Source organism: Onychostoma macrolepis, chromosome 19 (assembly GCF_012432095.1).
Source record: "Onychostoma macrolepis isolate SWU-2019 chromosome 19, ASM1243209v1, whole genome shotgun sequence".
Taxonomy (NCBI): domain Eukaryota; kingdom Metazoa; phylum Chordata; class Actinopteri; order Cypriniformes; family Cyprinidae; genus Onychostoma; species Onychostoma macrolepis.
Window position 1 is genome coordinate 14,517,705 of NC_081173.1, and position 16,110 is coordinate 14,533,814.

General features: G+C 36.8%; 1 protein-coding gene across 3 annotated transcripts in view; it reads left to right on the forward strand.

Annotated features, from left to right (window-relative positions):
* phf14 (PHD finger protein 14) overlaps nt 1-16,110 on the forward strand; it is an 87,925-nt gene that overhangs the window by 13,031 nt on the left and 58,784 nt on the right. For all 3 annotated transcript variants that reach the window (XM_058753927.1, XM_058753928.1, XM_058753929.1), the window contains exons 5-10: nt 7,349-7,508; nt 8,280-8,391; nt 9,672-9,809; nt 13,557-13,703; nt 13,808-14,078; nt 15,468-15,574. In XM_058753927.1, the coding sequence (XP_058609910.1) occupies nt 7,349-7,508; nt 8,280-8,391; nt 9,672-9,809; nt 13,557-13,703; nt 13,808-14,078; nt 15,468-15,574 (935 nt within the window). The remainder of the gene's footprint in view (nt 1-7,348; nt 7,509-8,279; nt 8,392-9,671; nt 9,810-13,556; nt 13,704-13,807; nt 14,079-15,467; nt 15,575-16,110) is intronic.

Sequence of the window (16,110 nt, forward strand, 5' to 3'; positions counted from 1 at the left end):
TCAAACTCTAAAGGGAAACACTCTATCAGAGAGAAGCGCTGGAGACTCATCTTCGATCAGAGCAGAGAGGAAGACCGGAGCCTTTTGGTTCCAGTAGTTGACACACATTTCCCGTCTGAGCTCAAACTAGCGCTCGCACAAAGCTTTTGATTAGCGTCTAACTCTAACGCGCTCAATTTGCACACTCGTCATTACCCGAGAAGTGTTAAAAGAGGCGCTCCCCACCATACTTGATCTGGTCTGCAATGGCTATTCAGGCTAATTATGAATCCTTGTTTTCCGCCTCCGACTTGTTTGTTGTTTTTATGTCCTTTAGTAGTTCATTAAAACAAAAAGAGGAATTTTACCGGCTGTGTTGTAATGGTCGCCACTGTCATTCAGTGGAGTGAGTTTATTAAAACCGTTCCCCAGTAAAAAGCATCACATCGTTCAGTAATGGCTTTGCACTCATTGGAACACCAATTACCATGCTGCTGGTATTGATTTCAGTAAGACCCTAATGAGTTCTGGACCGTAAAGTTAATTATTTCCCCAAACATGTGCAATCCATTTATGTTGGTTACTTGCTTAAATGTTTTTTTGGTCAAATTTAGTCCTCAGAGAATTTTATTTTGTTGTTGTTGTCTTCTGCTTTGTCTCACTTTGTTTTTTTGTTTTTTTTTAATAAGTTAGTCCAACTTGCATCTCCAAATTTATGCTTGGTTAATATTCACTGAAATAAGCATGTGTTCATTAGGAGTGTATTAACGCATTGATGCATTATGATCAATCTAAATACTCAATGTTGAGTGTTTTATAATTATAATGACTGTAATTTTCAGCAAATTATTTGTTCATTTCTTATCCATAGTAATTCCTGAATTCAGTTGTAAAATAATTGAGAAACTTGAATAATGACAACAAAATAAACCAGACTGATGGCAAATTTGAGATTTTATGTAATCAGATCCAGTCGTTGTCAGAGTAAATATTTGCTAACTAGAAATGTTGGGAACTGTAATCTATTGATTCTGGTTATGATCAGTGTTATTTTAGTATTATTTATATTAGTGCCGCACGATATATCGCATGGGATATTTAATGCGCATCTTGTCAGTAAAGCCAGTTCTGTAATCAGCGGTGATTTCACATGGAGCATCATTTACCACACAGAGCCGTTGTTCACTGACAAGCTGCGCAAAACCACGTTGAAAATGAACAATTATAGTATGTATTAATATTTTGAAGTAGATTTTGTTTTTATATTTTCAATTTGAATTTTAGTTTATAGTCTAGTGATTTCTTTTTTTTTTTCTGCACTTTTGGCATTTTGATTCATTTCTATCTAGCATTAATTGATTTTTTTTTTAAAGTTTTAGTTATTTTAGTACTTAAGCATAAACTTATTTTAGTTGGTTCCCATGGCAACTATCCCCTTTTTATTAATATTTTATTTCAGGTTTATTTCAGTTTTAGTTAACACTACCAACACTGGGTCTGATTGCTCTTTACAATTCTGATTACTTCCTATTCTTTTCATGTTGTCATATAAACGACCAGTCTAACTACATTAATTTTAGTCTCAAAAGTCTCAAATACAACAAAATATAGTAAGTTGGAAGCTGTAGCCTATGCATTTGATTCACTAAAAAAAAAAAAAAAAACGAACTCTGAGTCATTCATTAACGGAATAGAATGCCAAACATTGTACAAACATTTCAAAAAAGAATTGTAATGATTCCTAGTGTAATCTAGTGTTATTTGTTACTTTGTGTATTTGATGTAGATCTAATGTATTTTGGAAAACATTGTTCACGGCACAAAATCCACAGGTTGGAGTAATGGAAACACTTCCATTACCATGTATCAGTTGGACACACTCTTAAAACTTGGTGTAGTGCAAACCATACTAAAACAAATGATTGGAGACTAGTCTGTCTTGTGCTTTTAGCTGTGTATTTTGTTACAGGAATAATGGCTTTGTTTTTCCCCTTTATATCATGTTTTGTTATGACAGTTTTTGTGATAGGTCTATGTTTTGGGAACACAGTGAGAGGCTTTGTGTGCTGAACTGCCTTAGTTTTATGAATAGGTTTCTCATCAGAAGTTAAACAGTTTAGCTTGAAGGTATTTGCTATGCGGAGTGTAGCAGGATGTATTGAAACCACTTTGCACATGTATTTTCACACTGGTGCACCTGGCAGAAGAACTTGCATTATCCCTTTGTACAGATGGGTAATTGCTAAATTAATTCAGGTTAAGTATTTTGCTCAAGGTTAAAAACATGTTTCTCCCTTGCTCTATCTGATCTTCCAGTCCTCAGACCGTAAGCGTTGTTCCCTTGCTTCCTGTTAAAATTTCAGCTTGCCTTCAAGGTGGATTGTATTATCACAATGAACCTGTGATGCGTGTGACCCTAGGCTGGGTTGCGGCATAGTCTCTGCCTCAGATGGTGTGCCTGTGGGTTTACAAGGTACCAAACTGCCAAAATGACACTTTAGGCCTAGTGATTCTTGGCTAGAATAAGCTACAGTGTGGTGAAACAGTATTTGGATTTATTCTGTTGTTTGTTCTTGTTGCTAAATAGTTTCCATTGTTCTTGGAATCAGTCTGTGTCCCAAAATATAGTCAAAACTGAGAATATCCAACTGTGTGTGCGTCACCTCAAGTTAAAGTTTAATTGGATTATGCAGGAGAACAATTATCCAAAACACAGAATTAAGTTAATATCTGAATTGTCTAAAAACAATCAGATTTAAAGTCTAAGAGTTGCCCAGGCAAAGTCCTGATTTGAATCCTTTGGAAAGGATGTGAAAGGACCTGAAAACATTTTAGCGTTGTGCTTTTAGAAATGCCCTTAACCCCGGGGTGCTTCAGGAGTGGTTATTGAACTGTATAGTTTGATTTGGTTTAAATAAAAAGTATCTGATTGTGAAATGTTGTAAAGGAATGACAGCCTGAAGATTTTGTTTTATAATGTAAATGTGCAAGTAGTTAAGTATGTAATGTGTTCAATAGCTACATGCCGGAGTAGTGAAAACACTTTTGACTTGCATTGACTATTGGAACAAAGCATTTCAAACACTGCTGAATAAAACCGATGTATTAAGCAAATTCAAGCCTTTGTTCTTAAAAAGGTGCCTTGTTGAATAACAGCTGAATCACATTGGTTTCATCCCAGTACAAAACCAGCTTCACAGAATTAAACAAGTATTAAATTAAAATGTTATCTTGTTTGATAGAACCTTGGATTTTTTTTTCATTTTACTTCTTTTCACTCGCCTCTTAATGAGGAAATGATTTATTCCACGCATTGCTGGTTATGAAAATGATTGTATTGTTTTGTGAAAGAGAGAGTGCTGGTTTTCAAAAGGCTTTTTTTTAGTAACTGTGAATCAGTTTTGCTGATTTACATCAAGGCAGCTGCCATTCGCAGCTTTTACCTCATCTTTTTTCCCCCCTCTCTCTTTCTCATCTGCCAGGTCTTTGGGCTCTAATTGGCCCTATTCATTCATTCCTGTGCCCCCCCCGACTCGATTCTGTTGTTCCTCTCTGTGGTCCTGCTTTGCATGCTGACTTGGCTAATATTTGAGCTATTGAATAAATCTACTTCATCCTGGATGAAAAATATTAGCATTTAGGGAAGAAACGGAGTGAATATAATTGAAATACATCGCTGCGCTGAACGTTTACTCATTAATCATTTGACAAAGACAGAAAGAGTCAAAGGACTTCATAGTAAAGCAATGTTCTGGCTTCAATACAGAGTAAAAGTTGCAGTTGTTGATTACCCCTGAAAATAATTTTGACTTGTCCTGTTTTTTTTTTTGGTCTTTCAATAAACTACAATACACTGTTTATAGCCACAAGTATATCTTAGCCACACAATTATTTACTTGTTTTCTGGTGGTTTGCCTACCTTGTTTAAAATTTTAGACAACTTATTATTTAGCTTATATAATTTACATTTTTCATGAAAGAAAACACTACCCTTTAAAAGTTTGGGGTCAGTAAGATTTACTTATTTTTTTAAATGAATACTTATTGAGCAAGAATGGATTACATTGATCAAAAGTGACAGTAAGGAATTTTAGGATACACTTTAGACATTTTACTAACTATAAGTAACTTTGCAACTACATGTCAATTAATTCTCATTAATTCGCAACTACATGCAACTATCAGAGTAGACTGTTAGGCTAGGTTTAGGGTTAGTAGAATGTTGGCATATACTTGCAAAGTTTCTCATAGTCAGTATGTATATAGCGTTGGAAGATATTAAACAGAGTCTTTAGTTGCAAAGTTACTTACTGTTAGTAGAATGTCTAAAGTGGACTATCAAAATAAAGTGTTACCTAATTTTATATTGTTATTTACTTTTGCATTGATACAAAATATTTTAAAGATTAAAATAAATTATATTCTTTAGAGAAACATTCGTATTATCAAGACATGTTTCTTCAGGATTTCTGAAGGATCATGTGACACTGAAAACTGGAGTAATGATGCTGAAAATTCAGCATTGCCTTAACAGGAATAAATTACATTTTAAGATATATTAAAAAAACAGTTATTTTAATAGTAATAATATTTTGTAACTATCATTTTTAATGTATTTTTGATCAATGCAGCCTTGGAGAGCATATTTACTTATTTTAGCTTATTTCAAATGCATAAAATCATACCTTAAAAATATGTGATTCACATTGCAGCCTTCGAACCCATCGGATACTGGTTGTTCCATTCAATTCTGTTGTAGGTGCCTGTAGATGACTGTAATTGCAAGTTTTGCTGAAAGAAAAAAAAAAAGAAAGACTTTTTGTGCAAATATATCACGATGACTTCAAGGAATCATTTGCTTCAAGTCGGAACTGTAATGAAGTTATTTTGTTCCCTTTGGCTATTAAAGATGCAAATAAACCAAATCACTGTCATTTGTATTGTATGCAGATAAATTATTGCACATCATAAGAGTGAAGTTGAACACCTAACAAATTGATTGTTGAAGAACAAACACACACACAATACCGGCAGTCTTTGCCTCATTGTCTGATTTCAGTTATACTCTGACGCATACACACACCAGCCTAGCCTGTTAACTCATTCTGAAGCCAATCTTGAAGCTTCCTCCATTAAATCTTAAAAGCGTTCTTCTTGATTTTGTCACCACCCTTCCCCAGGTCGCTCTTTAACTGCCAAGCTCGTCATTTCTGACAAGGATAATCTTCTCCTCAGGGATTATGAAGCTCTCCTATAGTCATCACTTTTTTCCAGCTTAGCTCATATTAGCCAGCACCCTGTGGCTTAGCAGGTCCAGCTTTGTATCTGAGTTCAAAAGGAACATCGGAGATTTGCTTGACGGTTCAGCAGTAAGTCCGTTAAACCAGCAAACTGATCATTGCAGGCTCCAGCCCCATGGTTCAAAGCCCAGTCAGTAATACGCACCCAACTGTTGCCAGCAGTGTTCCCGTAATACCTTTCTTTAAGAAAATAAACGTCAGGCTGGGCTTCGTAATGGCACCCTTTACCACATGGTTCAAAATGACTGTGTGATGAGGATACGAACGCTTCTTATTTGGTCGCACTGGTGAGAGCTGCTGTGTGCCCTTCACATGCACCTGTGTTTCCTCTTGGAAAAAGTGCCCTGGATGATTCTGGCAAACATAAATATTATTTACCTCACGAAATTGCACACCTTAATTTTTCCCCTCAGCTTTAATATCGACCGCTTCCCAGTTCTGCTGTGTTTATCACCACAAACCTAGAAGTTTTAGTCTGCTGGTTGAGACTCAGAGAAAAGCCATGCTTAATCATTCTCTGCACATTTTGCTGTTTGGGTCTTTTGTGGCGAGTATGCAAAGTACCTGAACTTTTATTTGCTTGTCTCTCTCTCCATTTCTCCAATGCCCGGGGGCTGGTTTGCTGTATTAGGAACGGGAACGTTATCTCTGCAGTGTTGAGAAGGAGCTGATTGCCGCCCTTATTGGTGGCATGGAGCACGTTTGCTGAGTGTAATAGGCGTCATGGTAACCTGATCAGCACAGTAATTGTCTTGGCAACCTGAGGAAATTAAGGGGACAGAAGTAAAATGCTTTTGTTGGCCCAATGCTTCCATCTTTGATTTGTGATGCTACCATTTGATCAAATGGCCTTAATGTTAGCTTTGTCTGGGAAAAAGTTTTAGCAACAAAAGCATTCTGTGCTATATATTTCTTTGCTTTTTTGACGTTCTGACATGCACGCTTGCTACATCAGGCAGCTTAGCACGAAGGACATTTTCTGCTGTAGTTTAGATTTTAAATTGCCCTGCCAACATTTTCACATTTCTACCCAAAAAACAAAAAAAAACCTTTTAATGTGCCAGATTTATAAAGAAATGTTAAGGTTTCTTTCTCCAGCAAAATTAAATAAGCTGAAATATGCGTCAGTTTATGAATGTGTCAAAAGATTCAAGATTTTTAAATAAAATCTAAAAGGTTACGGTTACCACAGAAATTTTAAGCAGCACAAATGTTTTCTATATTTGAACAGCATATTTGTGCATGTACTGCACAGATTCAGTATTTTTGATTGTGAATAGTTTACAATGTAACAACTTTATAAGAGGAACTGAGCCAGTACTCAGCATTGACTTTGGCCGTTTCTCAATATGAATGCGATCTCTTGTGTTCTTGCTCATTAACTGTCAAAGTTCAATTCCAATACTCGAGAACGCAAGCACAGAGGACACATGAAAGTGTTCTAGAAATCGAGGATGCATCGAATGCAGACTTGGGAGAATCAAACTGTTGGAAATCCCAAAAGAAGCTGCATGCGAACGACGTACGGAAGCCTGTAAGCTGCTCATTCTCGCTGAAGAGATTACCGCTGCTTGCTCACAAATACATGATGGCTTGTTAAACTAAACATTTGTCATTTTGTTTTGCATAATTTTAATAAAATGAAAGAGCCTGTCGTACATTTTATTGGCATATTAAAAAGAATTTTAACATTGGCAAAGAAGATGTAACATTATACATAGCCTAATCATTTTCACAAATATGTGCAGTAAAAAGCTATAAAATAATATGAAAATATTGTCAATAATAAAATGATATAAATGTTTTAAAAGCATTATTTGTTTGTGATGTTATGTGTTATTTATTTTGCATTGCGTGCTGCTGTCTCACTTCTTATAACCTGCTTGGACTATCAGGTGAGCAGAAAGATCACAGCGCATCTCAATTCTCACAAGGATGCGTTCTGTGTTCTCTCGTCCTTCCTAGTTCGTTCCTTCAAGGCAGCCTGGCAAGACCGGTCTCCATGAGATCTCAAGTCCGTTCTTTGCATTCTTGGAATTGAGAAACAGCCTTTCTCTCTTTTTTCTCAGGTTGTTATGGTGTCGATGGTGAAAGTGACTCTATCATGAGCTCGGCCTCGGAGAACTCGACAGAACCGTGGTTCTGTGACGCGTGCAAGAATGGCGTCACACCCAGCTGTGAGCTCTGTCCCAGTCAGGACGGCATCTTCAAAGAAACTGATGCGGGGAGGTGAGTTTTAACCGATGCTTGGTCTGATATTATCCTTTATCATCATTAGCACACTCATTAAAGGCACAGCCATCCCCGTCACACCTTTCATGTTTCAGTTACTCCTTTAATTGTTGTATATCCGTTGAAAGTTTTTATGCCACCCTCTGTGCTAAGATGCTGGAAAAATGCTAAATAAGTGAAATACTTGAAGAGGCACAGGTATGTGCGGGATGAGTGAAGGAGAGAAAAAGTGGTGGATTTGGCTAGGAGGGAAAGAGGGATGGGGCTGAGAGAGAGGGAGAGGAAGAGAGAGGCGTCTGAAGCGTGAAGACTCAAGCCACGTTATCACTGATAGTGCTCCTCAGCCCGCCTGCACCCAAATTTACTACTTCACTAGAGCATGAAAAACACAGCAAATTAAAGTGTGGAGCGTGCGCTCACCAAAGATGGATATCTTTATATTGGACTTCGGATTCTCCTTCCTAAAGTCTGCATTTGAAATTCTGTCACACCGAATGGTCAAGTTAGAGTATATTTGAACCTGTAACTGAGTATTTCCTCTTCTGAATGGCTTAAGGGTTATAGCAGTTATTCAGGGAATAGTGAATAGTTTTCCATTAACTAGATGCTGCTTTGTTCTGCTAATGGTCGACCTTTGAATTAATGTCATTACTAACATATGATTTGTTATTCAGCACATGAAGTGAATAAGGAACTGTCCTTATACTATGATGATTGTAAAAATAGCTATTATGGATGAATACTCAACTTTGCTTTGTTCTGCTGAAGGTGGGTGCACGTGGTGTGTGCCCTTTATGTTCCAGGGGTGGCATTTGGAGACATTGACAAGCTGCGGCCTGTAACACTCACAGAGATGAACTACTCAAAGTACGGAGCGAAGGCAAGTATCAAAAGTTACTTATGGCAGACAGCTAAAAAATAAACTAACATTAGCTCAAGAACAGGTTATTAATAGTGGCAAGCCACTATCATAATAAACATGATAGTATTTGAACACTATAATCTACTACTACTGATCAAATTACCATCATTTATTTAAGAAATTTCTTTCTTTTGCCGCAAAATGCACTTGACTGTTAAATTCTAAAATGTTACACAATACGACTGTACAGTTTGACTAATGTGATATGATGGCAAGAAATCATTCTAATATGCTGATTTGGTGCTCAAGAAACATTCTGAAACCAGTGAAAACACTTGTGCTGCTTAATATATTTGTGGAAACCAAATATTATTATTTTCTTTCCAATTATTATTCTTATTTTTTATTTATTTGAAATTTAAATGAAACATTGTAAATTGTGTTACACCACATTTGAGCAATTTAATCCATCCCTGCTTATTAAAAGTATTAATTTTGTTTAAAAAAAAAGTTCCTACACCAGACTTTTCACCGGTAGTGTATATGAATATATGGATGAATTTATATTATATTATCACTGTCAGATTATCACAGATTTATCAGCTAAAAGCAATCGGTAAAATATCTGATGAATTGGCGCATCCTAGATATGAACTAATTTGAATTGCTTGAAATCCTGTTTTCTTTTCTTTCTTTTTTCTTGCCGCTTTATTTAAAAACAATAAATTTCTGATAAAATAGGTGAAATGCTGACTTTTCTGAGCAAAGGGCGTCTTTCACTTCTCTCCCAAGAATTTCTGTCGACTGTAGACATTTTGACATTTACTCTATCTGACATTATTTTATGTGTCAGTAAGTCAGAAGAGGTTCCTTTTACTAGGAAGCAAATTACTTTAGAAGCACTTGAAAGGCTTACTTTAATGGTTTGTGCTGTACATGTGAAAAGAAATTACTCCTAGAGAAAGGCTATTATTATTTTAATTTTGAACTCCAGTAATTGGAGAAAGTCAAATGGGCTTTTAGAGACTCGTTGTCCACCTTATCTTAAATATAGAACTATACAGTAAATGAGTGTGGGATTGTTATAATGGTGTTTAAAGATCTTTTTTTCATATTAAAGCTGTGTTACACAATCAGCTTTCGGTTTACCTTTCTTGACTTTGCAAAAATAGAAATATTCCCAAGTCTTTAGAGGGAAAGTAACAAGATGTGAAATTAGTTTTCCCTGTCATGTTTTCTTAGTAGTTTTCTGTCATTTGCTGTTGTCACAATGGCCTGTTTGGGTTAATGGTTTACAGGAGTGCAGTTTGTGCGAAGACACGCGCTTTGCTCGAACAGGTGTTTGCATCAGCTGTGATGCCGGAATGTGCCGCTCGTTCTTCCATGTTACGTGTGCTCAACGAGAAGGGCTGCTGTCTGAAGCTGCTGCGGAAGAGGTTAGTGTGTGGTCATCCTCTTTGAACTGCATTTAATGTTTTTCACCAACTTCCCCACAGTCGCATTCTTGTGATGCCAGCTTTGTAATGTTTAGCGGCATGCTTTTAACATTCCAGCTCTTATCTACCTCTTTCAAGGATTTTTTTTTCTAAAAAAAACAACAACAACAAAACTATTCCTCAGATCTATTTCAAAGCAAATACAGAATTTTTACTTCTCACCCACATTTGTTCTAAAACCTGTTGGACTGGCGACTTTCTGTGGAACACTAAAGGTGCATTTTTAAAGACTGTTCTGGCCAGTCTTTTTACTGTATTGAAAATGGATGAGGACTGGGGTAACAAAGTTCTAAAATGACAAAATCATCATGAAGGTATAAAAAAATGGTCCATTTGACTTTTTTATGGTATAAAAGTTTGTTTTATCATCTGAACAATTTTGGAGAATTTTAGCATTACATAACCTGCTCATCTGTAGATCCTCTGCAGTGAATGGGTGCCGTCAGAATGAGAGTCAAAACAGCTCTCTAATCCATCAAATAATTTCTTGTGCTAATATCTTAATGGATTCTGATGTGAGAGGACAGCAGGGGATGGACTTTTTAATTGGAGGAAGCATTGTTTCCCACAGACTTAGACTCTATTTTTGGCGGCATATAATGCAAATTCATTCTCTGCCAGCAGGAGGCGCTTTTAGAGTGTGTAGAAATAGCGGTTTCCCCGGTAACGCTGTACACAAAGCAGCGCTCCTCTCTCAAAGGCTGCTTTGTCAGACATTACATGCAAGATGAAATGAAAAGGACGTCCAAAATTTTCTTAAGACAGTCGGTTTCCTTCATAAATACAGTGATATAAAAACACCTGCACCGTGTTTCGATTTTGAAACTTGCAGTGCTCATGTTTATTCAACAAAGTCAAAGCTTTTCGAAAAAATCTATTTGTGGCAGTCAGTTTTGATATTGTGGCGGGCCGCCACAAATAAATCAATGTATGGGAAACACTGAGGAAGCATTATCGTGGATTATCTTGCATTTTGGCCAGAATTTACGGTTTAAATTTAAAACGCAAAAACTGATTTGTTTCTTACAATCATGTGGTTTCTCACAATTACAAGATGGTAATTGATGCACTGGAGTCATGTGGTTTACTTGTAGATTGTGTTGTTTTTATCAGCTGTTTACTCTCATTCACAGCATATGTGAGCAGGTGACATAATGCAAAATTTTTCCAAATCTGTTCCGAAGAAGAAACAAACTGAACTCCATTTTGGGTGGCCTGAGTGTGAATGAATGTTAATTTTTGTGTGAACTGTTCCTTTAAGAAGATTGAGATTCTCTGTCAACACGTGTTTTTCACATGCACGTTTGAAGTGCATGTGCGAGAGTTTATCAAATAGATACCTATAAGCATAAAGAGAGGGCTCAGAGCACGAGGTCATCCAGTTGAACAAATTCCTAGCCCAGGCCGTGGTCACAGTCCATCAGCCTCGTGGCTCAAATATGCAGTCCATATTGGAGAAGCATATGATGGTGGCGTTCAGCGCAGATAAACACTGGCGAAAAGTGCCTACTCACTGCAATCCACTTAATCCAGTCAGCTGTGCAAAGGGCCTCATATCAACAGGTGAGTGGGCTGATAGCATCCAGCGAGACACCTTAAGCCTAAATGATTCTGTGGATGATGGAAAATGGCTGTGCTTCCATCTGCCCTCGAGGGAGGGGGTGAAATGCTATGCTTGTGACAAGGAGATGTGAGCTCAGCGAGAGAAACTTGCTGCGAACATCTCAGCTGCAGAGATTTGAAACTGCTGAAATAGGCTGACATTGTTCTAAGATTCACTCCCCTTCCATAGAAAGCTGTTTCTGAGAAAGGCAGATCTGCAGTCCCCTTCCATTCCTGGAAAAATCCCACCAGCCTTACATCAGTCATTGTCTTGCCCCCCAGCTTCAGCTCCCGCATTCTCTGCAAAATGTACTTGTCCTTTAAAAGGGAGGGGAATTTTTACAGGCCTTTTGTGACTGGCTATTTATCACGGCTATCAGAGAATGCGCAGACACCGATGGTCTATAAAAATCTGGAGCGCTGGGCATCATTATCCCAACAGCCAGAAAGCGTGAGCCTGTATTTCAGAAGATACTCCCGTTTCCCCGTAATCAAATTGTACATTAGAATTATCAGGTGCCTGAGCACACAAGCACTTAAAATTAAACCTGCAGCAATTGTGCCACGTTAACAATAGTGAGGTATTTGAGATGATGGGAAATATCTTAAGATAACCTTAATCAAATCACTCAGAGATTTTGTTCTTAAGGACTTCAGCCTTTCTCTCACATTTGTCCAAGTTGTGCGCATTTTAAGAAGTAGGTTTTGCACCACAGCCAGGATTTTTTTTCATGCTTTTAGACGATACTCTAGACATCACTCTGATTTTGCAAGACATTGAACACAGTTTTATTGTTTTCTTTGTTTTTTTTTTTGTTTCTTTCTTTCAATTTTATTGGTTGCTTGAGGAATTGCCAAATTAAGAATCTGTCTTGGAACACCCAGGTTGACCAGTTTGTTTCAAGCAGGTTTTTCAACAGATGGGAATTGGTCCATGTCCAAACTTAAGAGGATCTGTTAGTCGTGTTGTATTTCATACTAATTTTAAATAAAAAAATACCATATTATTTAAAAATTTAATTAACTTCAACCTAGCTAAAGAAGCCATAGTTCAGCTTCTTGTTCCATTGTCCCTCCCAGAATAAATTATATTAAGTAGCAATAAAATGTGATGTACATGTATGACTTTGCACATTAATCATTATTTTAATGGCTTTGGAAAACACACTATCATTCAAAATTGTGGGTGGGTAATTTTTTTTTTTCTTTTTGTTTTCTTTTCTCAAAGCTGCATTTGTTTGATCAAAAATAAATTAAAAAGTAAAAGCAGTAATATGGTGAAATATTACAATTTAAAATAACTGAGTTCTAATTTAAAATGTAATTTATTTCTGTGATGTCGAAGCTGAATTTTTAGCAGCCATTACCCCAGTCTTCGGTGTCACATGATCGTTTAGAAATCATCCAAATATACTGCTTTGCTGGTCAAGAAACATTTCTTATGTTGAAAATGGTAGTGCTGCTGAATGTTTTTTTTTTTTTTGGATTCTTTGAGTAGTAAGCTCCATAGAACACCATTTAATTGAAAGGGAAATATTTTGTAATGTTATAATTATACTGCATTTACTGTCACTTCTGATAAATTTAATTTAAAAACTTTTGAACGGTATCATAAAATATGAAAATGCATTAATATATGCATGATATTATAGCCCAGGCTAATCATCAGTTTTACACAATAAAATGTAACATCTCTTTGTTTACCAAAGGGTACTTGGTAAGAAAACGTTTGAAGACCCCTATTTTAGAGAATAAAAAAATAAAGCAATTAGTTTTGAGAAGCTGTGTTACACTATATACTGTGTACAGTTGCTAAGCAATCTAGTAGCTTGCTGCCTTAATACATTAATACAGATTTGTTTATCGCCATTTCACAGTGGCTGTGTGTGCATTTCATCCAGTCAGAATTTTAATTGGACCCATCTATTTTATATTATTAATAACAATAATATAAAACAGATTACTAGCATGTCATTCATCACTGATTTTTCCTTTTCCTTTTCCTTTTTTTTACCAAGCTATATTTCATGATTTAAGGTCTCAAGGGAGTCCGTCTCTAAAGTCACGATCCATTTTTACCCACAGGACATTGCGGATCCATTTTTTGCCTACTGCAAGCAGCATGCAGACCGCTTTGACAGGAAATGGAAAAGGAAGAACTATCTGGCCCTGCAGTCCTACTGCAAAGTGTCTTTGCAGGAAAGGGAGAAGCAGCTCACACCTGAAGCTCAGGTCCGCTTTACTCTGAGGCAGACATTGTCTTCCATACATCAGATAGGCTGTTGAATGATCAGTCATCATTTATTTTTGAATGATTGTGATATCCTGACCTCTAGGCTCGAATAACCACACGGCTCCAGCAGTACAGAGCGAAAGCAGAGCTGTCTCGAAACACTCGGCCGCAGGCGTGGGTGCCTCGAGAGAAGCTTCCCCGGCCACTCACCTCTAGTGCTTCAGCCATCCGCAAGCTGATGCGTAAAGCAGAGCTAATGGGTATCAGCACAGACATCTTCCCCGTGGACACATCTGATACCAGCGCAAGCGTGGACGGACGTCGTAAACATAAGCAGCCTGCCCTCACGGCAGACTTTGTTAACTACTACCTAGGTAGGTGATTTGAAACAATTCCAATTTCGTTACCACAGCTGAATCTAGTTTAATATAAAGTTTCAACAGTATTTAAGCAATATTTCATCCCCAAAAAATTGCCGAAAATGTACTAACCCTCAGGGCATCCAAGATGAGTTTGTTTGTTCAGCTTTACATTACTTGCTCACCAATGGATCCTCTGCAGTGAATGGGTGCCATCAGAATGAGAGTCCTAATAGCTGATGAAAACATAATAATAATAATAATAATAATAATAATAATAATAATAATCAACAAGTTAACCACATGACTCCAGTCCATCAATGAATGTCTTGTCAAGTTAAAAGCTGAATGTCTGTAATAAACAAATCTATAAAGATGTTTTTAACTGAAGATCTTGGATGCCCTGAGGTTTAGTAAATTTTCATTTTTGGGTGAACTATTCCTCTAAAGACAAGTGAACAGTCAAATATAAAATAAAAACAAGTAATGGCACAAATAAATACAATAGAACAAAGACACAGATGAAATAGTGTACAAACAGTCAAATGTAAAACAACACTGTAGTCTTTACTATTTAGATTAGCGCTGAGCGATTTTTCTCTTTGTCTTTTGTTGTTTGATTATCATTGATACAGACAGCAGCAGGTACATTAGACCTAATGCAGATATCCAGTATACTGATACACATGCAGTTTCTTTCTCAACTGTTTATTTTCACTTAGAAAAAAAAAAATTATGTTTGAGGATACTCACCAAGACATTTGGACTTTTTTTTAATATGTGTTTGTGTTCAAGCACATGATGATGTGAAAGAGAACTCAGTTTGGTACAGTTCTCTTTTGCGTGTTCTTGTGCTGAATCGTTTGAAATTGCTTGAATATTTAAATTGACAAGACTTAATAACATGTCACAATTCTGTCAACTGTCCCGAGTGTCTTTGTTAACTCATAAGGCCTATGATCTGTTATTTCTCAACCCTCAATCAGCATTTCTCAACCCTCTTATGATAATATTTTCCACTTTTTCATTTTAATGGCAAAAACTAGCAATGATGCATTTGCAGCATATGATTTGCTGTTCCTGACATACTTGAATTTGCCTGCGGAACAGCAGGCGGTATCAGACAGTGAGCGTGAGACATGCATCCCACTCTGTAGCCTTGCAGCTAGGCACTTGCCCTCCAAATGAGTGATGTTAAGAGCAGATGTGTAGAGTAACCTTGGGCACACACTCCATTAGGTTCTAGCAGGAGGCCTATCCTCTATCAGCGCACTTTCTCTCCCTCTTTTTCTCTTAAGTTCCTCTTTTTTTCACACTTTCTCCCTCAATCTTCCTTTGATATACTTTTTCCTGTACTCTGATAGCAATCTCAGTATCGATTTGTTCGTGTCTGTTGGTATTCAGAGCGGAACATGAGGATGATTCAGATCCAGGACAACATTGTGGAGCAGAAGAACCTTAAAGACAAGCTGGAGACAGAGCAGGAGAAGCTGCACATGGAGTACAACAAGGTCCGTCTACTGTTGACACTCCAGGCTCTAGCTAGCATCTGTTTTTTTCATTAGCGCATGTCCGTAGCACATTTGTTTTGGCCATTTGTGCTTAAGCAGAGGCACACACAACAAGAAATAATAATGCGCTGCTGGAATATTATCCCAAGAGCAGGCAGAAAAGCTCCTAAACAGTTACTATATAATGCCAATTATGCTTCAGTCTTTCCATTTACTATACAACTGTGAAGTCTCCTTTTAAGCTACTTTGTGCTGGACCAACTGCAAAGAAAGGAATAAAAAAGCAGGGAAATTGTATAACACAAGGTTATTTTTGTTAATGTAAATTCAGATGATGAAAACTGGCAGTGAATAATATTTGATAATAAAATAAATATTAATAAAAATGGCAAAAGAATGAAAAATTAAACTAAAGCTACAAAAGGAAATGCAATAAAATTATAGTGAGAATGAGTTTAGCAGTGTATTCTGCTGCTAACTGCTATTTTAGTATTGTGGTATTTATAAATAATTTGAATTAATAATTTGATAATTTG